At 33.6% G+C, this 24,980-nt stretch overlaps 1 protein-coding gene across 3 annotated transcripts in view; it reads left to right on the forward strand.

Annotated features, from left to right (window-relative positions):
• The first annotated feature begins 1,610 nt into the window (after positions 1-1,610).
• Positions 1,611-24,980, forward strand: part of LOC129938991 (uncharacterized) — a 31,182-nt gene continuing 7,812 nt past the window's right edge. The window contains exons 1-2 of one of the 3 annotated variants that reach the window (XM_056046838.1): positions 1,611-1,755; positions 2,247-2,400. In XM_056046838.1, coding sequence (XP_055902813.1) covers positions 2,264-2,400 — 137 coding nt within the window. In that variant the 5' untranslated portion in view covers positions 1,611-1,755; positions 2,247-2,263. The other 2 variants (XM_056046837.1, XM_056046839.1) reach the window with 2 other exon arrangements.

Here is a 24,980-nt window from a genome sequence, read left to right on the forward strand (position 1 = left end):
TCGAAAATCATTTTTTTCCAACTTTTGTTAATTTTTTTTTCGGTTTTTAATTTTTTGTAAAAAAACTGTCAATTCGATTTTTTTCAAAATTTTACTGAATGTTGAAAACAATATTTTTTGAAAGATAAAAGTAAATTGAAGCCAATATCTCAAAGTTTTGAAAAGATATTCGAGTCGAAAATAAATTTTTACCAACTTTTATAAATTTTTTTTAGGTTTTTATTTTTTGTAAAAAAACTGTCAATTCGATTTTTCTCAAAATTTTTCAAAATGTTGAAAAAAATATTTCTTATAAGATAAAATAAGCTTGAAGCCTAAATTTCAAGTTTTTGAAAAGATATTTGAATCGATATTCTATTTTTACGAACTTTGGGTAATGTTTTTTTTTAGATTTTTATTTTTTATAAAAAAACTGTCAATTAGATTTTTCTCAAAATTTTATCAGATGTCAAAAACATTATTCTTCGTTGCACAAAATTGTTTTAGAGATGAAATCATATTTCAGTCGTAAAATTTTGGAGGTGACAAATTTTTTTTTCAGTTTTATTGATTTATAAAAAAACCGTTTTTTTTCAAAAAATACACCTGTTGGTATCACGTTACAATATATTATATAAAATTTAATTCAAGTCTCTAGCGTTTTTGGTTCGTAAGATATTAAGGGTTAACCAAAATTTTCACCTTTTTTTCAAACGGCTATGGTAAAAAAACCACCCACGCAATTTTGTTGAAAGCCCTTTCTGCATCTTTCTGCCTTATTATCTGTATAACAAAATTTATTTGAAGTCGATATCTCTTCTGGTTCTTGAGCTATGGACGACGAAAAAAACGTCGCGAACGTACGGACGTACAAACGTACGTACACACGCACGCACAGACATCTTTCTAAAAATCTTTTATTTCGACTCTAGGGACCTTAAAACGTCGAGAAATGTCAAAATTTTCAATTTGACAAATCGGACCCAATACAATAACTTCCTATGGGAAGTTAACAAGGGACTGTGTGGATTTTAATCTAAAAATAAAGACGAGCTGTGGGAAAAAGTTCAGGAAGAGTGATTCTCCATTGAGCTAACTTGTGCCAAGTTAGTGGACTCCATGGGTCGCAGGTGCACCGAAGTACTAAAAAATCGTGGTGGCACAACAAAACATTAAAGAAAAATATATTTTATTTATTTTATTGTTTTAGTTTCAGAAAATTGTGTTAATTAGTTTTAAGTCTATTGTTTCCAATGGAAATAAATTGAGTTAATTTTTTCAATATAAAAAATAAAAAATGTAACATTAAAAAAATAATGCATTTCAACGAAGGAAATTTAAACATTACCAACAAAACAAGTCGGTTCTATTATTTTTTCCATGACTGTATGTATATGTAAACTGTACAAGCTAAAAGTATGAGTTGGTTCTTTTAAAAAATCAATGTAGCCCCCCTTGTTACGGCCTTGCTTTGAGCTTTTTGAGGAGCATCATAATAAATGCAAATCCATATGCAGCTATCACCACCTTACTGCACGCGCCAGTGCACCAAATAAAAAGAAAGAAAACCATGTGAAGCCCATTTTACTTTTCTTCCAAAAAAGCTTCCAAAAGTTCCCCAAATCTCATCCCCACCATCTCCAGAAACATCAAAGCTCAACCGTATTCCATATTCAACCAAACAAGTTCAAAAAAAACTATCATTTCGTTTCTCACATAAACAAACACTCATCATCGGCCCACACCAAAAGTCCCAGCTAGCGCGCAGTCTATAAGGTAAAGCCATTCGGGAGACTTAGATTGTAATAAATAGTGAAACATGTGCTTTGGAGTCGGTGCTCCAAGCCAATAATTGAATAGTTCATCCGTTTAGCGAATTAAATTGTTTATTCAACCCAATTGTGATGATATCAGATAAACGGTTAATTTACTTGTGAAACGCGCCGTGGGTGCAAAACATAACGTAACAGTAACACTAATTCTACTTTCCAATAAAGTTGAAATACCTTTTAAAATAAATAAATTATGGGTATGGCATTCATGGTAAACGAAGGACATACTCATCATCAGGACAAAACGCGCTAAGAACATAAATCCAATTAAATTAAATTTACTCCAACCAACTCAGACCCGAGTGAAAACTGAATTTGTTGATGAAAAATTAAAACGTTTACAACTTTCTCCATAAGTTCTTTTTAAATTTTGTTGTGTTGAATTCTTAGTTTTGTTGTTTCTTTCATTCTTTTATTATTTTTGTTATTCTTCAGCCTTTAATTCAAAGTCAATGGAAGATACAGTTAAAGAAGAAAATGCAGAAGCAGCTAAGTATTTGGAACATTTGCTAGAAGACGGAGCTAAAGAAGAAGACGATGGTCGTGATTTGGAATTACCACCGTGGTACGATGAGGAATTATTCAAGAAGTAAGATTATTATTTAAGAATTCATTTTTTCACTTGGTTGCATTTAATTTAACAGTATAAGGCAATTGTTTATGTGAACTGCAAAACTACATAAAAGCGGTGACATTGCAAAATCATTGAATTTATTTTTCACCTAATTTATTATTTTGTTTAACCGCGAAAATGTTGTATATGCCATTTAAATAGTTGTTGTGAATGTTATGTTCTTAATTAACAACAGGTTTAAAAATTACAATTTAAATGAAGTTATAGGGTGATTCGGTATTAGATACTTTATTCTAGGTAGGTACATTTACTATTAAATATAGATACCTACATTTTTGTATTTATGAATCTACAACCTATGTACATACATATTTGTAGTTTTCTTAAGAAAGTTAGTTTTAAATTAAGCATTCCCCTTTTTGGGATTATTATTTAAGTTAAATTTAAATAAAGTTAATTTTTGAATCTAAAAGTCTGAGAAATTGAATATGCATAAGATTAAGATTGCACAACCTGTTTTCTTGTGGGTCTAGTTATGGATATTGATTCATATCTGGTAATGCAAATACAGTGTGTTGTATCTACTATAAGTTTTTTCATAGAGCTTAAAACATTGAAAAAATCTACTTTTGTGAATAATTATACTAATAGGAAATTATAATAATATCTTCCCACATACAACCCCTTATTATTAAACAAGAACCAAATAATTTTATTCTTTCTTTTATTAACTTCCCGGAAGTTATTGTAATGGGTCCGATGTGTTAAATTGAAAATGTTGACATTTCTCGACGTTTCAAGGTTCCTAGAGTCGAAATAAAAGATTTTTGGAAAGATGTCTGTGCCTGCGTGTGCACGTACGTTCGTACTTCCGTACGTTCGCGACGTTTTTTTCGTCGTCTATAGCTCAAGATTCAGACGAGATATCGCCTTCAAATACATTTTGTTAATAATGCAGAAAGGGTTTTTTTACCATAGTAGTTTAAAATAACGTTCACATTTTGGTTAACTCTAAATATCTCACGAACCAAAACGCTAATTTAATGTTATGTAATATATTATAAAGTGATACCAAACTACTTTATTTATATTTTATAAATAAAAACAAAATGAAAAAAAATATTTGTCACCCCGAAAATTTTACGAACAAAAAATGATCTTATCACCAAAACAATTTTTTGCAACATAAACAAAGTTTTTAACATCTGGTAAAATATTGAGAACAATCGAATTGACTTTTTTTTTATAAAATATAAAAATCTAAAAAAACATTACTCAAAGTTGGTAAAAATTGATTTTCGACTGGAATATCTTTTGAAAACTTTGAGATTATGGCTTCCAACTAATTTTCACTTATAAAAAATATTGTTTTCAACATTCCGAAGAATTTTGAGAACAAAAATAATAAAAGTTGGTAAAAATTGATTTTCGACTCAAACATATTTTCAAAACTTTAATATATTGGCTTAAAACTACCTTTATCTTTTAAAAAATATTGTTGTCAACCCTCAGCAAAATTTTGGAAGAAAATCTAATTGACAGTTTTTTTTTTACAAAAAATAAAAACCCAAAAAAATCAATACTAAAACTAGGTAAAAATTTACTTTCGACTCAAATAGCTTTACAAAAATTAAAAAAATATTGTCCTTAAACTATTTTTAAAAATTGATGTTCGGTTCTTGATATATAATTAATTTCATTCATTCAATTAGTAAAAATTTAAGAAATTCTACTTAAATTGATACAATTTTTTTCGACTAAAAATCTATTTAACAAAATTAAATTTTCAAACTAAACTATTTCTTTATATGAAAAATACCGTTTGTAATTTAAAAAGTTGTAAGAATAATTCAACTAACTCTTTTTTTTTAATATATTAACAAAAATAGGCTGGGTGTGACCCACACTGATAACTTCACATACTGTCTGTCGATTTATATTGCTTAAAAGGTTTATAGGGTTTTGTGTATTGTTAAAAAAGATGTTAATTGAATTATTCTAAAAAATTAAAAATTGATAACAATATTTTGCATATAATGAAATAGTTTAATTTCAAAATCTATTTTTGTGAACTAGATTTTTTAGTCGTTAACCAACGACGGTCTGGTAGCATTTCTTAAAAAGTTTTTTATTTCTGGCAAGAGTACGATAACTTAGGCGACAAGATATTATAACGGATTTGTATAGAACAGTTAAAAACGAGCATTTTTTGCTATTATATCTCCCCTTTTAGGCGGTATATGGGCGATTTAAAAATGTTTTTTTTTTTTAAATGGAAAAAATAGTCAAAAAATAACGATAATACTTACAATGTAGTATTAACCAGATTTTAAATCAAGTCAAAACTATGTATAGTTTTTGAAAAAAAATTATTTTAAACTCAAAATTTCAGTAAAAAAAGGTTTAAAGTGTAATTTTTTAATATTGCAAGATTATAAACTATTGTTTTTATTTTAGAATTAATTGCTCTTATTTGTTTTTGATCAACAACTGAAAACTAGATGAATTTGTCTTCTAGTTCTTGAGAAAGTTGAAAATTACCCCTACCATCTAAACGGGCGGAGATAGACTCCACCCTCCCAAAGCAAAAAATGCTTGTTTTTAACTGTTCTATACAAATCCGTCATTAAACTTTATCGCCTGAGTTATCGTACTCTCCCTTTATTTCTTATATAAACTAATACAAATTGGATGAATGAAATTAATTTTAAGTCAATTTCTTCTATTGTTCACGTGAAATGTATCTACAATTGAATTGACAGTTTTTTTTTAAATTACTCAAAGTTGGTAAAAATTGATTTTCGACTCGAATATCTTTTCAAAAATTTGAGATTATGGCTTCCAACTAATTTTATCTTATAAGAAATATTGTTTTCAACATCCAGAATAATTTTGAAAAAATCGAATTTAGATAGATAGATAGATAGATAGATAAGTTCTTTATTTTTTCAATTTTTTTATAAGTACAATATTTCATTATAAAAGATATACAAAGCATGGCTATATAAGCCGTCTGCCGGGAAAAAAAACTAATTAAATAAACAACCAAAAAAAAAAGTACAATTTGAGTAAAAAGAGAGAATATTTCACAAAATAAGTTTCATAGTTAAAAAAAAAAGAAAGTGTAAATATAAATATAAATATTAAAGAAAACAAATTTTTTTTAAATTATTATTTTTATAATGTGACTTTTAGTTTAGTCAAAACAAAGAAAAAAAAAAAAAAAAAGAAAACATTGAACCATATGAAATAATGTTCACCATTAAAGTATATTTTGATATATATATATAGTATAAGGCAAGCAATAACAGGTATTTATAAGTTTAATAAAAAATGTGACTTTTAGTTTAGTCAAAACAAAAAAATTAAGGAAAAAAGAAAAATATTGGTAATGGGCTTTTAGTTTAGCTAAAACAGATAATGGTTTGTAAGTGAGAAAAAAAAGCAAAAAGATAGGAAAAGAACTGTATATTTCTCAAGTTTTTTTTTTTTTTAATTTTAAGGACTTTTAATTTGGTTAAAAACAAAAAAAAAAAAAAAAAGAAAGGAGAAGATACAATCACATTAACATCGTCTTACAACTCAAAACAAACTCAAACACTCGTTTCGATATTTTCGTGCATGTGAGACATAGCGTATAAGAGGCTTCCAGCCACGATCTCCGTTTAGTACACTGACACATTCCTCTTGAGAAAGAAAACTAGAATAAAAGTAGAGCCTTCGGATTTCCTGTAATATTGGACAAAGTGCTAAAAAATGCAAAACATCTTCGTTTTGACCAAGGTTGCAAAGAGAGCACACAGGATTTAAGTCTGTTCTATGTGGTCTGTAATTCAAATCGAGCATTTCCGTTCTTATCTTGAAGATTAAACTCATTTCAGAAACTGTAAACTCTTCTCTAAAATAGTTTCTTTCACCAAGTTTCAGATTAAGTTGTCTGTATATATTCCTCGATGTTGATGCAGTCCCTCTCGCAACACAAAGCCTATACATCGAGTCATCTATAACAGAGATACATTCATATAATGCATTTTTTATTGCTTCCACATTGTCCACTGGCAATGATATTGAAAGGTTATGTGCTACAGCAAGATCATACCAATTTTTGACCGGACTATATCCACTACTAAAACAAATTTTAAGGAGTCTTTTTTGCAAGTTATGGTCAGATCGCTTCATAACTCTGATCATAAAATCGGCGTTAGCCTTTAAGTTTTTCAAGAAAATTTGAGGTAAGCCTGTCTCTAGGTGGATAGCATAATTAGGAGTGTTAATAGGTAACCTAAAAATTCGCTTGAAAAAATACCTCTGTATATTTTCCATTTCGTCCAACTGTTCGAAACCATATACTTCATTACCATAGCAAAAACAAGTATTCACGGTGGCATTGAAGACTTTGAATTTTGAGATTGGATCTACGAGTTTATTTGCGAAGAACTGGGACCACATTGTATTTATTGCAATTTTTGCAGCGGTAGTTTTTTCTTTTATAAAGGTTTGAATTTTAAGATTATATGTCATTGTATACCCAAGATACTTAAATTCATTAACAACCTCAATTATCTCACCATCTAAAGTCCAATTCCGCCCATAGCCAGTTGATCTATTTCGAGATCTAAAAACCATTATTTTGGATTTGGTGGTATTTATTCTAAGATCCCATAGATCACAAAACTGTTTCAGCTTGTTTATCTGGAGCTGTAGAGTAAGCGGACTGTCTGATAAAATCACTAAATCATCAGCATAAAACAAGACTTTAAGTGTAATATCCCCGAACTGAACTCCCCCAGGTATACTGTTTTCGACATCGTTCATATACAGTGCAAACATGATAGGGCTTAGAACACATCCTTGAGGGACACCTGCTTCACAACTAAATTCTCTAGATACTTTTCCACCATTCTGAACAGATGCCATCGTGTTTTCGAGAATTTTTTCGTAGACTCTGATAAATTTAGTAGATAGGCCAATTGCTGAGAGCTTATAGAGTAAGGACCTCCTATTAATAGTGTCAAAAGCCGCTTTTAAATCAACGAAAAAGGCATATAAGTTCTGTTTTTTATCAATAAATCGCCTAGCAGTGGTGCTGAGTACAAAAATTTGATCAATAGCTGAAAGGTTGGCTCGAAAACCAGCTTGAAAGCAACTAATTATGTTATTATCTTCTAACCAGGTCGTAAGTCTAGTATAGAGTATTTGTGTAAACACTTTTCGTAATGAGTTAAGCACAGCAATTCCTCTATAGTTCTCTGGCAAATCACGGTTACCTTTCTTAAAAATGGCTGTAATTCGAGACAGACGAAAATTTTCAGGCACTGTCTCTTCAATGAATATTCTATTGAAAAATTCTAACACATATTCCAAAAACTCAGGAGTAGCATGTTTATAAAACTCTACTGGGATCCCATCAGATCCAGGTGCTTTGTTATTTTTCATTTTTTTTTAAAGCAGCTACTTATTCAACCATTGTAAGATTGGAATCCAGTTCAGGAATAATGACATTAGGGAATGCAAAGCTCATTGTGTTTAGATTAGGGTCAGGCAGAAATAGAGTTTCAAAATAATTTGCAAGTAGATTTTCATCAATTGTGAACAATACCCTCCTATTCCGCCCACTCAACACTTGTACTGTCTTCCAAAAAGATTTGCATTCAACGAGCTTAGAAGCAGTGTTTTTTAAATAAAGTTCTTTTTTGAGATTGCATAACCTTTTGTATTCTTGGTTTGATTGTAAATACAGTGATTTAAAAACTGCGCTATTTGTTTTTCTATATAGTTTTAAGAAAGCGAAAGATTTTCTCCTATTTTTTTTGCATTCTTCGTCGTACCATACAGACTGAAAGGTATTTCTACGTTGGGAAGAAAGTTCTGCAGACTGTCTAATCACTGAAGAAACTATGTCAGTTATAGAATCTATAGAGTCAGATGTCACACTTGGCATCGCAACCAGCTGATGATTAAGTTTAATTTTATATCTATTTGCATGTCTTTCTTTCCATTTTAATTTATCATTTCCGGTTGTTTGTAGATTTACTAATAGATTTTCTAATTTGCAAAAGACAATTATAGGGAGATGAGACGAAAAATTAGCTGGATAGATCTCAAAGTCATCAATTATACTTAGCCATTCACCTTTAATAAGACAGTAGTCTATTACAGAGCAACCCTGAGCAGACACGAAAGTGAAGTTTCCGTTTGAGTCACTTTGAGATGTTCCATTTAGAACGAAAAAACCAAAGTCTTCAATCAATTCTAATAAAAGTTTCCCATTTTGATTTAGACAATTGTCAAAAGATTGTCTTCCGCTAAAAGAGTGGAAATTATTTAAGACCGAATTCTGATAGTCGCTTATACGACCATTTAAATCTCCGATAATCATCATATTTTCACAATTGTAGATAGTTAAGAAGTTATAAAGCGCGTTATAATTTATGCTCCATTCATTATAATTTAAATAAATAGGTAAAATTTGGAAATGTTTTGTATCATAAGTAATGTCAATAACTATATAATTCTCGCAGATTTTATATTTGATAATATTATCAAAGCCAGTGTTTTTTATGCCACACATTATACCACCACTAGCTCTACCAACTCTATTGTTTCTAATTGCTGGTATACTTTTTATGTTATAATTTTTAAAATACTTCAAAAACTGCAGTTCTTTTCCTTCTTCTAAAAAAGTTTCTAATAAAATAAAGATATCATATTTGTTAACTAAATCAAAAAATTCAGGCATTATAAGTTTGTTTTTTAAACCAGTAATGTTGTAGCAAAAAATATTTAATTTAAAATTAGTAGAGAAAAAAATCGAATTTAATTTTTTTATTTTACAAAAAATAAGAACCTAAACAACAAAATTAATAAAAGTTGTTAAAAGTTGATTTTCAACTCAAATATTTTTTCAAAACTTTTAGGTAAACACTTGTATCTTTTAAAAAATATTGTTGTCAACTTACTTACTTAAGGTGGCGCTACAGTCCTGTGTGAACTAGGGCCTCATCCAACAAACTTCTCCATCTAGCTCGGTCCCTAGCTAGATGTAGCCAGTTTCGCGCTCCAAGTTAGGTGAGGTCACTTTCCAACTGTGCGTGCCACCTAATTCGGCCTTACTCTACTGCGCTGTTCTGTGGGTGTGGATTCGAAGACTTTCCGGACAGCAGCATTGGTTTCCATGCTCTCTATTCGTGACCCAGCCATCTTAGTCGTTGGACTTTTACCCTTCTGGCTAAGTCTACGTCGCTGTACTGCTTGATGTTCCATCTTCTCCTCCACTCCCCTTCGATGCATTCGGGACCGTACATCACACGAAGAACTTTTCTCTCCAACCCACCCAAAATGTTTTCATCCGCTTTTGTCATAGTCCATGCTTCTGCACCGTATAGCAGGACGGGGATGATAAGGGTCTTATATAGCGACACTTTGGTCCCTCGAGAGAGGACTTTACCACTCAATTGCTTTCATAGCCCAAAGAAACAGCGGTTATCAAGAGCTATTCTGCGTTTGATCTCAGCGCTGGTGTTGTTTTCTGCGTTAAGAGCGGTGCCTAGGTAGACGAAGTCCTTGACTAACTCAAAGTTACGTCTGTCGATGGTGACGTTTTGACCAAGACGTCGGTGTTGTCCTTTGTCCTTTCTTGACGACAGCCTTTAACCCTTAAACCTTTTTTTGCCGCCTCTGCCTCAATACTTACAAAAGCCTGTTGACATCACGGTAAGTTTTTCCGATTATGTCAATGTCATCAGCATATGCTAGTTATTGGACAGACTTTTGAAAGATAGTGCTTCAATAGTGTTGACGTGTGAGCTCTGCACTATTCATTCAAGTACGATGTTAAAAAAATCATGGCTCTATACAGCACTTCCCTATAGATGCTGTCATATGCGGCCTTGAAATCGATGAAAAGATGGTGGGTGTCGATCTGGTGTTCTTGGTTTTTTTTTTCCAGGATCTGCCGTAATATGAATATTTGATCGACTGGGGACTTTCCTGGTCTAAAACCACACTGATAAGGAACTATCAGGTTGTTGACGATGAGCTTAAGACGTTCACATATTACGGCTGAGAAGATTTTATATGCGATGTTAAGTAGACTGATTCCTCTATAGTTGGTGCAGTTTAGAGGGTCTCCTTTTTCCAGTATCGGGCAAACAATACTGAGGTTCCATTCATCGGGCATGCTTTCTTCCGACCATATCTTATAGATAAATTGGTGCACGTTCCTAACCAATTTATCTCCAGCTGCTTAAAAGAGCTCGGCATTAAAGCCATCTGCTCCAGCGGCTTTATTAGACTTCAGTTTAGATATAGCAATCTTTACTTCGTCTAAATTGTAGTACCCTTGGCATGATGGTTAGTGCGTTGGACTGTCATGCAAGGGGTCTTAGGTTTATTCCCTGCCTGTGCCACCTTAATTTAAAAAAAAAAAATTCGTGGGTACTGCCTCTTGCGAGGAATTGACAAATCCTTCAAGAGTAATTCTTGTCATGAAAAAGTGCTTTCTCAAACTAGCCGTTCGGATTCGGCATTAAACTGTAGGTCCCTTCCATCCCTGACAACAGTACTCGCACACAGGAATGGTTGAGAGTTGTAAATCACTAGGCCCTGGTTCACAACAGACTGTTGCGTCACCCCATTTGATTTTAAAATCGGGAGGACGGGATTGTTGGCTTTCGTCGTCTATGTTGCATGGAATATCATCCTGCCTGACAGCGGAATTCGGTTCGTCGTCGGTGTTATACAGTCTGCAGAAGTGGTCATTCCATATCCTCAGCATTGACTGTGGTTCCACTATGATGCTTCCACTTTCGTCTTTGCAGCCTTCGGTTCTGGGATTATGTGAATTTCGTTTCACCTGCTTATAAAACTTTCGAACTTCATTCCTGCTTTTAAACCTGTCAACATCTTCGACCGTACGCTTCTCATGCCCTCTTTTTTCCTTCTAAGAAGTCGGTGTTCATCTCTCCTCTTCTGCTCATAGAGCTCATGAGCAGCTCTCATCCTTTTATGCAGCGCCGCTTTGCGTGCCTGTTGTTTAGCTGCATTTGCCAGCCGACATTCCTCATCAAACCAGGGGTTCCTTGCTGGTGGCTGAAACCCAGCCCATCATAGGCGGCTTCTCTGATTGCATCTTGGCAATGTTGTCACTGGTTTTCGATACGACGTTTCGCCCCGTAGCAAAATCTATGAGCCTGAATTCGTTTTCGGAAGTGTTGTCGTGTAGGTTGTTTTTCACGATTATTCCACCACAGATGTCTTCCCTTCCTAGCTTGGCATTGAAATCGCCCAGGACAGTTTTAATATCGTAGCTAGGACACTGCCCATATGTTTTGTCTAAGAGCTCAAAGAACATATCTTTGGTGTTGTAATCTTTCCCTTCTGTTGGGCGTGCGCGGATATCAAGCTAATGTTGCCGAATTTACCCTTGATGCGTATGGTCATGAGGCACTCATTGATGCACCTATAGCTCAAGACTTCTTGCCTCCAATGACAAAGCCGCATCCAAATAAGCGCTGTTGGTTTTCGTGGTAGCAGTCACCATAGTAAATATCGCAGTTTTTCATCCTCTTTTTGCCCGGCCCATCCCATCGTATTTCTTGGATATCGGTGATGTCTACTTTATAGCAGTCTAGGGCCTCCGCTAATTCTTCGGCCGCATGTAGTCTGTTAAGGGACCTAACATTCCAAGTTCATATCTAAAATAGGTTGTCCTTAGTTCGTTTGCGTAGGTTGTCAACAGTTAATCCGTCCGTATCCGAGGCTTGTTGTTACTTCGGAACTATGATGTTTTTACGTGGCCAGGAAGTCACCCCAACGGCACAACCCCCAACCTGGAGGGACAGATCCTAAGTATAACTCCAAGGATGGGGAGCCGGATAAACCGCTTCTTATAGGCCTGGGCTCCTAATAGGTCGTAGAAGTCCTATAAGGTGTTCACTAAGTAGTTCAACCTTACTGAAACTGTAGACGCCACCGTTGATTCCATCTCGAGAATTTCTCCGCTTGCTTGGATAAAGAGAGGTGCCTAAGTGGAAGCACCTCTCCCCTGTCTCTCGTTTTCTGCCCCAACAACTTTTCACTGGGTTTGGCACCCAATCTCCAGTTAAGGTACTAGGGACCCGATGTTCACCACGGGGAGGTGAGAGTAGGAGTTGATAGACAGAGGTGGGTTTTGAGAAAAACCTGTGTCCTCTTGATATTGACTGATAATGAGTTTTGTGAATAAAAACAACACTGCTTTGATAAATACTAGTGGAAGTTTTCAGTGAATGTAAATTAAAAAAAAATAAAAAAAATTGGAAGGTTATTACGATAGAGATTATAAAGTCACGAAAATTAATTGATTCACTCTTATTACTTTGGTCACCACTTTATGTTATCTTTTTTGGCTAACATTAAAGTAAATCATCCGAATGATTTTCAACATAACATCTGTGAACTCTGATTCATAAACACATTAACCTTGATAATAATTAAACTAAAATACGGAATCGAGTAAGCAGGTAATTTGTGTACCTACTTTAAAACAGAAACATAGAAAAGCGTTCCTTTTATTTAATTAAGTAAATACACGCTATGCTGTTTATTCAATTGGTGATTAAGTTTAACTTCCTTACCTACAAATACTGTCTAATTTAATTATACTAGATAAGATATTAAGTTCAGTTAACTATTTAATTTGTTCTTTAACATAAATTTTTATATACTGTTTACGGTTCTGCATGATTTTCAATACAATAGACTTATAAATTAAGTTTATTACCCGTTCTAAGGGTACTTGATAATCTTTTTTCATTCATGACAATCATTTTCTATTTGAAGTGCATAAAGTTGCATGCAGCTTGGATTAAAATCATAAAAATTAAACTTTACGACTGGTAGTTTGTTTCGTATGATAGTTAAAATTTAAATGTTTTATTTGTTTGCACCGTCATTTAAACGTGTGTCATCATTTAAGCCAAGTTAAAAAAAAAACTGAACAAAAAACTCGTTCTTATCGTTAATAATCTACAATAGTGAAATTAGTTTTAAAGCATAGAAACCAGAAATTAATTGCTTTTCGTTTAAGTTGAAAACTAACTTTTTAATGGGAAAAAGAAACCTTTTTAGTGAATACTTAAAAAAACGATCTCTTCGTCAAAATATGGTTGAATTTATGTGCATATGTGTTTATATACGTACGTACAAACATATATGGACATTAAAATAGAAACACCAAACAGAGTTTTAATAATTACATTTTATATTGAATTAAAAAGGTTTTTTTTTTCAAGTTTGGTCTTCATTTTCTTATTTTATTTCTTTTAAACTTAAATTACTCATTATGTGTAGTAAAATTATAATATAAAATATTTTAAATTCATAAATGTAAAAAAAGAACAAATTTCGTAGACATTAAAATAGATACAAAGATTTCAAAAAGTACACTAAATGTAGAGCTATTCTGGATTTTAAAATTATTTTAATATCTGGTAGCCTGGCCCTTAGCTTTAATCACAGTGTGGCATCTGTTGGACATTGAGTCAAATAATCGGCGGCATCTGTCAATTCAAATATGATACAATACTGTTGGACCATCCTCAACAGTTCGGTCTAATTTTTTGTTAAATGCTTCCCAACCGCGCATTTTAAATCTCTCCCAAAATGTTCTATGGGACTTAAGTCAGGCAATTAGGATGGCCACTCCACTACGCTGGTTTTTTGGTCCAAACAAAACTTTTGACCAGATTTGGATGTGTGCTAAGGGTTGTGGTTCTGCTGTTAGAAAGGGAACCATTCTTGCGATCCTTCTGAGGAAGTTAGCTTTAACAAGTCTTCTTCGGACAGCTCTGGAAGTTATTGGAAGTTGTAGTTTGTTTTTTTTTATTTCCCTTGAATATTTGTAAGGATCTTTTTTTGTCCCTCAGCGGTCAAATTGCTTTTGCAACCAACTTGAAAAATCTGCTTATTATTCTGGCTATTTCCTTCAAAGATGACAGATGAAGATGACAGCTTTCTCGTCTAGGGAACAAAGCTTACCGCGACCCATGTTTTCCTTAGAATTAATTGTAATATTATTAAAATAATTTGAATTTACTTCCGGAAGTGAACTTATTGTTTTATAAAACTAAAAAAAAATTTAAAAACTAATGTTTTTTATACCAGTTATAATATTTTAATGTCTACCAGAAAACACATTCTTGCTTAAGGAACTGTTCATCTCCAAACAATCAACAAGCAACAAAATAAAGCCCGTGTTATTTTGCATAAGAAAGTACAATTATTTTTTTTGATAACGATTAAAACTACTTCGAATGCATGTTGTTCGATTAATTTGGTTTTACTCTAAACAACTTTCTCTGTGTCTATTTAAATGTCCATGTCTGTAAACGTACACGTTCATTAAAACATTAAGGTGGTCCATATTTTCAGTTCTTCGAATTTAATTTCTGATTTGTTAATGGCTTATTGACAAACACTTTTTCTTTTAAAAAGAATAAGGCAGTTGCGACCTCATCAATATTTACTTTTTATGGATGCTTAGGCTTTTAAGCAATTACTCGTGGATCCGATTAGTCTAAACAAAAATATCTCGAAATTTATGAAATCAATTTACCGGCAACATTTGTTGAAAATGTTGGGTTTTTCTCGAAATAATTTAGGTACTATAAATATTGTGAAGGCAACTTTTGTCGAAAAGCTTGAGGTTGACTTGACAATAATTATTAAATTTATGAACTTCAGAAAAGTTATACCATTTACTTACTTACTTAAGGTGGCGCTACAGTCCGGGTGAACCTGGGCCTCAACCAACATGCGTCTCCAGCCAGCTCGGTCCTTAGCTAGCTGTCTTCCAGTTTCGAACGCCAAGTTGGTTGAGGTCTTCACCCACCTGCATGCTCCACCTAATTCACGGTCTTCCTCTACTGCGCCGTCCCTCGGGATTGAATTCGAAGACCTTCCGGGCTGTATGTCCATTTGCTCTACATGGCCTAGCCATCTAAGCCGTTGGACTTTAATTCTGTTAACTAGGTCAGTGTCGCAGTACAGGCCGTACAGTTCGTCGTTATATCTTGTCCTCCATTCTACATCTATGCATACGGGACCAAAAATCACCCTAAGAATTTTTCTCTCGAAGCATCCTAAGACGCTCTCATCTTTCTTTGACAGGGTCAAGGCTTCAGCGCCATAAATTAAAACCGGGTTGATGAGTGTCTTATAGATGGTGATTTTAGATGCTCGAGATAGGACTTTACTTCTCAATTGCCTTCTAAGTCCAAAGAAGCAGCGATTTGCAAGAGTTATTCTTCGTTTGATTTCAGCGCTGGTGTCGTTGTCTGTGTTTATAGCGGTGTCTGATAGACAAAGTCCTTAACTACCTCAAAGTTATAGCTGTTCATGGTGACATTTTGTCCAAGACGTGTCGTCGTTGTTCAGTGTCCTTTTTTGATGGCAATATATACTTGGTCTTGCCCTCATTAACCATTAAAGAATCTTCTTCGCTTTCGTCGCAATGCTCAAAAACGCTCAATTGACATCACGCTTTGATCTTCCAATTATGTCAATATCATCTGCGTATTGAAGTAATTGGATAGACCTTTGGAAGATTGTGCCTCTAGCGTTGATGGTTGAGTTTTGCACATTTCTTTCCAGAATTATATTGAAGAAGTCGCATGACAGTGCATCACCTTGTCTTAAACCTTTTTTGACATTAAATGCATCTGTAAGATCTTTTTATGTATTGGTCAAACTACGCTGAGATTCCACTCATCGGACATGCTTTCTTCCGACCATATTTTGCAGATCAGTTGGTGCATGCATCGCGTGCTGCTTTGAATAGTTCGGCAGCGATGCCGTCAGCTCCAGTAGCATTGTTTGACTTCAGTTTAAATATAACTATCTCCACTTCGTCGTGGTCGGGTAGGCGGAATTGTTGATCCCTAGGTTGAATGGTTCCATCTCCCATACAGCGGAATTCGGTTCGTCATCGCCGTTATATAATTTGGAGAAGTGGTCTTTCCATATTCTCAAAAAAAATACTGCGGTTCTACTACGATCGTCTTTACAGGCTCCGGTTCGTGGCTGGGATGTTGGGATGAAAAATCGCATTGACAATTTTCTTACAAAAAATTAAAACCTTAAAAAAAGATTACTAAAAGTTAGTAAAAATTGATGTTCGACTTTAATATCTTTTTAAAACTTAAAGAGAATCTATTTAAACTATATTTTTTTTTTCAAAAAACTTGAAAGACATTGGGTCATACAATAAAAGATGAGAAAGTTCTCAGAGTCCGAGCTGATGAGCTTGAACTCGCATTTGAGATCAACCATTCAAAAACACGAGTTCGCTCTCTAAAGTTCTGACTCAGTGATATTAGAATGATCTTAAAGCTCTTTTTATGCACTTGCACTAGTTAAAACAGTAGTTTCTGTACGGTCGGTCGAGTCAAGAAGGGAAAGTGTCTTCTGAAAGCGAAAATGAAAGTGTAATTATAAACAATAATGCTGATCATCTTAGTGAATTTCTAGTAACTGAAACTAAATAAAGTTTTAATGGAGAAGTTGCAAATACCAAAAACTCATCTGTTAATGATTGCACACCTATTCTACTAAATCTATACAATTTTCGAAAACTTTTACCAATTAAACATCTTCTATTTTTATAAACACGATTTGTATCAAAATTATTCAGGAACTCTTCCATTTTGATAGTTGTTTAACAACTTAAGAAAACCCATCCTTAACAATTTCTGAGATCGATCGCATGTAATCGAGCGTTTCCTCATCTTTTTGCATACCAAAACTAGAACTTTCTCACATTGAGCTTTCGTCGAGAGATAGATTTCAACAATTTGAGTTCGAATTCACAGCTTGAGATCAATCTCAGTCTTTGTCTTTTGTTTACATACCACTCTTAGAAAGTTCTCAGAAAAGTGAGTAAAGATTTTGAACTTATCTTTTTTTGCATATGACCCATTTGTTTTCGACTCAAATATCTTTTCAAAGGTTTGTAGAAAGTTGGTTCATAATTGATAGTATGGGTATCGCATAGTATAGTTAAGTTGAAGTTGTACATCATCGGAATTTCAAGTAGACCTTGCTTTCGTCTTCTAGTGTATGTAATGTATAGGGTGCTGGAATCTTAAATCGTCTTAGTATTCAAGATCTGCTGTCAACCTTAACATATATTCTACAATCAAGAACTTCAAATGTAGATGATTTCATCAATTGTAACTCCACGGTATTTGGTTGATTTAACTTATTCAATGGTATCACGTTTTCTTGAAGTCGGACGTTCAGGATTTTAAAAGAAAATATTAATTGACTCTTTTTATTTGTTTGGTACCCGAATGTGCATAGTTTTCGTTACATTTATTTTGTTGACTAATCCAAAATCATGGCACCATCGAGTGACTTCATCAAACTCCTGTTGCATCTTAGAAATCAGAATTTCGAGACACATGTGTTGAACAAAACAACAACAGCTATATCGTCTACATATGCAAGGCTGTGCTTTTCTTACAAACCCGCAGAAGTGCATCTGCAAAAAGTATAAAAAGAACTGGATTCAATTTTGACCCTTGTGGTAAAGCACGTGTACCGCTTCTTTCCTTAATCCATGAACTTACAACTTTAAATTTAAATTTTATCACATAGCTCTTTATCCATTTCATTCTTTTTTCCTCCTTTATAAATGGGACGAATAACTTAAGTCTTCAGAATTTTCGGAACGCACCTTTTTTCTTAACTTCTATCCACAATTTGTTAAATTAATGATGCTAGTAGGTTTCCATTGATTTTAATGACGCATCCCTATTTATCTACAATTTTTATATGTAGGATGTCTAGTATAGTTTTCCAATACAGTCTTTCATAGCTAACCTTTTTTTTATTAACATTTTGAATTTTGACTACGTAGACCACTTGCTCAATGAATGCGCCCATTGATTTATTTATTATGATTTATGCAAAAATAAAAATATTAAAAAATTGTTGGCAAAATAATTGTTTTATTAAATAAAATTAGAAGTGTAAATAATCTTATATCAATTGGCATCTTTACAAAAATGACTTTTTTCTTCATTAATGAATGTGTCACGTTTAAACTAGGTCTTGATATATGGTGTAAGTTTAAAATATCTATGTCTTTAACGACGACTCAAGCATAACACTTATAATTCACTAATTAAATTTACTTCCAGCGAAAGTATGTTAAGTTAATTAATGGGTAGGTACTAGGCACCAAAACTAACTATATTTACAGGTATATACAAAAGTTATCATGGTATTTATGTAGTTTAAAGACCTATGGTGTTCACAGTATGTTCTATCCTCATTACATATCCAATACAAAAGGTAGAAAATAATGTTCGTATTATTTATTTCACACCAAAATTTATTTCCTTGTAATTTCTATCTCCTCTTGTGAAAACATAAGAGGTTGCAGTATAGATATTTTTTATTTATTTATTTTTAAAATATCAATTTACAATTAAAATTGTTATTAATATGTGGAAAGAGCAAATAGCAGCCAAGGCTTTCGGCTCTAAGGATAAAAGAAAAATATGGTATTATATATGAAGGTTTAGAATATTTAGTATTTCATTAATTTTAATAATATTATTATGTTGCGGATTTTAGAGTAGGTCTATTGTGATGCAGTTGGTGATGTAGTGTAGGTGTAAAGTTGAGTATAGCCCAGATAGGAAGCATGACGACAGAAGATGGGTTGCAGTTATTATATGTCATTGCAGTTGGGGCAGGTGGGTGGATGCCCTTTTTTAAGTAGATGTTCGAAAGTATAGCCGGTATGACCAAGGCGAAGGAGGATGAATTTTTTCAGATAGGATTTTGGTAAGTCAATTGGATATTTTGGTTGAATCTTATTCGGGTTGATAGAGCTGTAATGGTGTTTGTAATGTTCCCAGTCAAGCAAAGCTAGTTTATGATACATTTTAACAATGTAGTTTTTTAGGTCAAGGCGGGAATAGGTATTGTAAGTGTACGTCGGAGCTTTGAGTCCAAATAAGTTTAATTTTTTTTTTGGTTTTGATTTGGATATGATGTCCCGAATTTTGGCTATTGTTTATGTATTGTTTCTTGGCTTCCCAATGGCTTTTAGCAATGACAAGCTGTCGGAGCAGATTGCACATTTTCCTTTTTTTTGTATACATATCTTGGAAGCCTCTAAGATAGCTAGCGCTTCGGTTGTGTAAATTGACGTCATGTTCGGTAAAATGCCTTGAGTGACAGTTGAACCATCTTGGGCTACGACTGCAAAAGCAGTATTCGAGTCTGTTTTTGATCCGTCTGTGTTATAAAATTATAGCCTTTATTAGACATACCATTAAATATCACTAGGAAACGGGCTTTATAGATGTTATTGCAAGTTTTGGTTTTAGGTAGTTCTTGCAGATCGAGTTTTATTGTTTCCTGGGGAAGTGACCATGGTGGTTGAGTTGGTGTAAATTTAGTGTTTCTGGTTAGAGATAATTGTAGTTTCTTTTGTGATTCCAGGATATGATGTATTGTAGATGGGAGCCTTCTATGACGTTTGTGGGAAATTGCTTTTCCAATAGATTGTTCAACGAACCAAGTTCTATTTACATTTTTTTAATTAAAACCACTATAAATACTTTTGAATAAGGTAATCATTATAATATACAAAAATCATTAAATTAAAAATTAATTAAATTATTAATATTAAAAAGATTTGTGTTGCATTGCATAAATAATTCATTGACACATTGTGACTTAACGAAAATTAACGACAAGAAAATAATTATAAAAGTTTTGAAATTTGCATTATATAACTTATAACAATGGTTGCTCTCTCTCTGAGCAACAGTAAAACATATGTAAAATAATGTCAACCAGAAATCAGAAGTTAAATGAACAATATAATGCATTTCAAGATTTATTCGAATTCCAATCATCAAAGAAAAAAGATCGCATCCAATCCTAGTTTTCTTTTAAAATCGATAAACAAAAAATCATCGTAAAGACATTTGAAGACCTTAGGGGCTCTTTTGGCTTACGATAGTCAGTTGAGACTTATAACTCGAGGACATTGTAGACGAGAATGCTGTCTCTTATGGACTGTCACATAAAACAAAACAAAATAAAAACACTTAAAGAAAATATATCAAAACCTCAGTGGAGAATTTCCTCCATTACAATTGTTATTAATAGTTTCTAATTATGAGTATCTTAAGTGCGCCATCTGATCCGCGTTCTTCATCTACTGCGGTGTCCTCTGGACGTGGATTCGAAGATTTTTTGGGCTGGAGCATGGGTTTCCCTGCATTCTACGTGACCCATACTTATCAGTCGTTGGACTTTTATTTTTCTAAAAAAGTCTACGTGGCTGTTCAGCTCGTCGTTCCATATTCTCCTCCACTCACCTTCTATACATCCAGAACCCTAGATCACATAAAGAACTTTTCTCTCGAAACGAACCGAAGTGCTTTTATCCGCTATTGTCATAGCATGCATGCTTCTTCAACGTATAGAAGGACAGGATGATTAAAGTCTTATATAGCAAAACTTTGGTTGCTCGAGAGTGGGCATTACTCCCCAATTGCTTAGCCCAAAGAAACATGGTTTAGCAAGAAACATTTGAACGGTTGTTCCTCTAGAGTTTACGTGGGTACTCTGCACTATTCTTTAAAGGACGATATTAAAGAAATAGCATGACAGTGCATCACATGGTCTAACGCCTTTTTTTAAATTGTAAGGTTCGGTTAACTTCTTTCCTACAGTTTTGGAGCAGCGCGAATTCTCCATTGTCTATTCTCTCGCACGAACGGGTGAGTTTGGAAGTGATGCCAAAACTATGTAGACATTGCTTTATACAGTTTATCCTGTAGATGCTGTCATTTGTACATGGCCTAGAAACCGATGAAGAGATGGTGGGTGTCAATTTGATGTCCTTAGGTTTTTTCCATTATCTGCCTTAATGTGAATATTTGATCGTTTGGTTAAAAACCCCACTGATAAGGACCATCGGCCTTAGATTTTTACAGAGAAGATTTTGCAAACAATGTTAAGTATACTGATTCCTCTATAGTAGGTACAGAAAGGAGACCTTCTTCCTTTTTCAGTTTTGGACAAACAAACAAAGCTTATTTAATCTTTGATACTATAAGTCTTGTCTGTAATTTTAGACGCACATATATAATTATATTAATTTAATGGAAAAATCTATGGAGGAAGTTAAAAATTTATTTGGGGAAGTGCCATCTCAAGTGAATTATAGTGTCAAACCTAAATCAGGCCAGTTTATATTTCTAAGATTATTGAGAATTTTTGCGAAATCAAATCATAAAATTTCAGTTCTCAGACTTCTGACAGCAAAAATGACAAATTTGTATAAGTTTAACTTCTACTATGTATCTGCTAGGGTAGCACCCGTGACATGATGATTAGTGCGTTGGTTGAGGTCTTGGGTTCGATCCCTGCCTAGGAATCGACAAATTCTCAAAGAGTAGCTCTTGTCATTAATAAGTGCTTTCTCAAATTAGCCGTTCGGATTCGGCATATAAACTGTAGGTCTCCTCCATTCCTGACAACATTATTCGCACACAGAAATGGTTGAGAGTTGTAAGTCATTGGGCCATAGTTCTCAACGGACTGTTGCGCCAGCCAACCAGATACTAAGGTATCTTCCACATTTTGGCTGCATTCAATCTTATGTCGGATAGAGTATCTGGCTATCCTCAATTCAGCTGGCTAAAAATAAAAACAAATTTTATTATATTTATATAATTTTTTTGAAGTCCAAAAATATTGTAACACTAAATTTTTTTAAATATTGTAAATCAAACAATTTTCAACGCAATTTCAAATTTAACCATGTGTTGAATCAGATGTTCTCTCAGATATCAACATATACCAGAAATTCGTAGTTACCATTGGGCAGGTTTAGGCAACATAAGGGACTTCATTTGCAGTCAACTTCATTCTTTGAACGTACATTTTGACCAAGGCAACTAGTTGAACTAGTGAACCTGCCCATTGGATTACTTTTTTGACTTAGGAGCTGTTTTGGGTTAGGTGTTCCTTTACACGTAAAACACCAACACAGAGGTATCCGGATCTGACTGAGTATGAACGCAACAATTCACGATAGCCTATCCAATTCGAGATTAAACGCAGCCATTGTAGTACTAGGGGTTTTTGTTCTTTGGTCCCTCGAGAGAGGACGTTTTGACCAAGACGTCGGTGTTGTATGTCCTTTCTTGACGACAGCATGTACTTTGTTTTTCCTCATTAACCGTTAAACCCATTTTTGCCGCCTCTGCCTCAATACTCACAAAAGCCACATTGACATCACGCTGAGTTCTTCCAATTATGTCAATGTCATCAGCATATGCTAGTAATTGGACACACTTTTGAAAAAAAGTGCCTCTAGTGTTGACGTGTGAGCTCTGTACTATTCTTTCGAGGACGATGTTAAAAAAATCATATGATGGCGCATCACCTTGTCTAAAACTTTTTTTGACATCTAGACATGGCTCTATACAGCTCGTCACCGTAGATGCTGTCATAAGCGTCAAGTCAAGAGGACACAAGCTTTCACAGGTTTTTCTCAAAACCCACCCCTGTCTATCAAGTCCTACTCTCACCACCCCATGGTGAACATCGGATGCCTAGTACCTCAACTGGAGATTGTGTTCGAACCCCAGTGGAGCCCAGGCCTATATCCGGCTCCCCGTCCCGGAGTTATACTTAGGATCTAGGGTTCCAGTGGGGGTTGTGCTGTCGGGGTGACTTCCTGGCCACGTAAGAAAATAATAGTTGCGAAGCACTTGCGGCTTCAACGTACTCTATACGAAAGGAATTTAAGATGATAGGAGGAAAGTATGAAAGCTCTAGGTTGTTCCTAAAAATAACAATACATTTTGATTTATTTGGGTTAAGCACTAAACCATGATTGTCCAACTAGCGCTTAATTGCATCAAGTTCTTTATTCAAAGAAACTGCAGTATATTGAGCCCAACAGACAACTTGAAATAAATTAAAAACAGTAGGGGTCCGAGAATAGATCGCTCCGGTACTCCAGTTATGTGTAATAAAAATTCGAAAGAGCTTTATTGAGTTTGACAGCTTGTGGCCTATTGGTTATTAGTCGGACTGCATTAGATGGAAAGTGTAACGAGTGTTTAAGTTTTTTCACAAAGTGAAGACTGATTTAATATTTCAAAAGACTTTTAAAAGTCCAAAAGCAATACAAATGTTATCTACTGAAGATTGATGGCCTTTGGAATATCCTCTTTGACTCTTATTAAAGCTGCAGTATAACTATTTTTAGTGCGAAAGTCGGATAAGAAGTATTTGAGCTTGGATGATTTTTTCAAAAACTTTTGAAAGAAGGAAGATATCGGCCGGTTCATGTTGTCCCAATACTGCACTACTTGTTTGCTGCTTTGGCAATTATTAAAACGACCAGAGAATAACGAAACATTTTCCATGGCTTGTACAACTTTTAACATGCAATTTGTATTATACTCATTAAAACTTTTAATAAAATTATGTTTTATTATATACATATATATACTCATGTTTTATGTTAAGTAAAATAACTAAAATTGTATGTACGTACATTGAACATAAATGAACCTGTGATATGGAAGATTGAATTTGTTCTATTCCGTTATATTGCATGTTTTTTTTTTAATAACAGGCATATCAATTTTGAGGTTTCATACATATTATTACAATAGGCATAGTGGTAATAGCGTGACCGTTAATATCTCTAATTACAGTATAAACAAGTATGAAATGGTATCGTATATCGATGTTAACCCATGAGCTATTCAATGGAATATGAAAATTAAGGCTTTAAATTTACAACTAAATTGATGCCAATTTCCCAAGATACAAACCCCTATATGCAATTGCAAATGTGTTTTTATAATACAGATATGACCAAAATAATAGGAACACTTCTTACTTTCTTTTTTTTCTTAGACCTATAAGTATAGCATTAAGGAACTTACAAATAAACACTTTAATAAAATTGTATTCTGTATTTTTGTATACTTCGTTTTTCTTCACCTGGCGAAGGGCAAATTGCTAAAAATTAAAAAAGTTACTTAATTTTATCCTAACGGAAAACATCTAATGATTCATAATTATGAATAGACCGATGTTAAAAAGAAAAAGTTCTATAAAAACTTTTCATTTTCTTAAAAGATCTGCAGCACGCAAATCAGCTGTAAAAAAACTTGTTGGTATCCTGAAGATGGCTGGCCTTCACTTCACGTGGAGGATTTCAGTTCAAGGAATAAAAGGAAAAAGTAATAAATTAACAAGAAAATGTTCTTCTTAGATGTCGTTTGTAGCAGGATTATTAGTACCTACATCTTTATTGTAAAATTGACGAAGCTCTAGCTTTGGGTCTAAAATTTCAAATAACAGGTAATCATCTATCCGAGTACCTGGTTAACAGGGTTTCTTGTGCCCGTGTAGTTAAATACCTGGACATTTGGGTATAATTGGTATTACAATTTATTCAGTAGGTATTAGTCCACAAAATAAAAACGATGTCGCAAAATTTTAAAGAACCTATTGTTAAGGGCTCACCATTTTACTAGGTAGCAAATTTGTATGTA

Source organism: Eupeodes corollae, chromosome 1 (assembly GCF_945859685.1).
Source record: "Eupeodes corollae chromosome 1, idEupCoro1.1, whole genome shotgun sequence".
In the NCBI taxonomy this organism is placed as follows: Eukaryota; Metazoa; Arthropoda; class Insecta; order Diptera; family Syrphidae; genus Eupeodes; species Eupeodes corollae.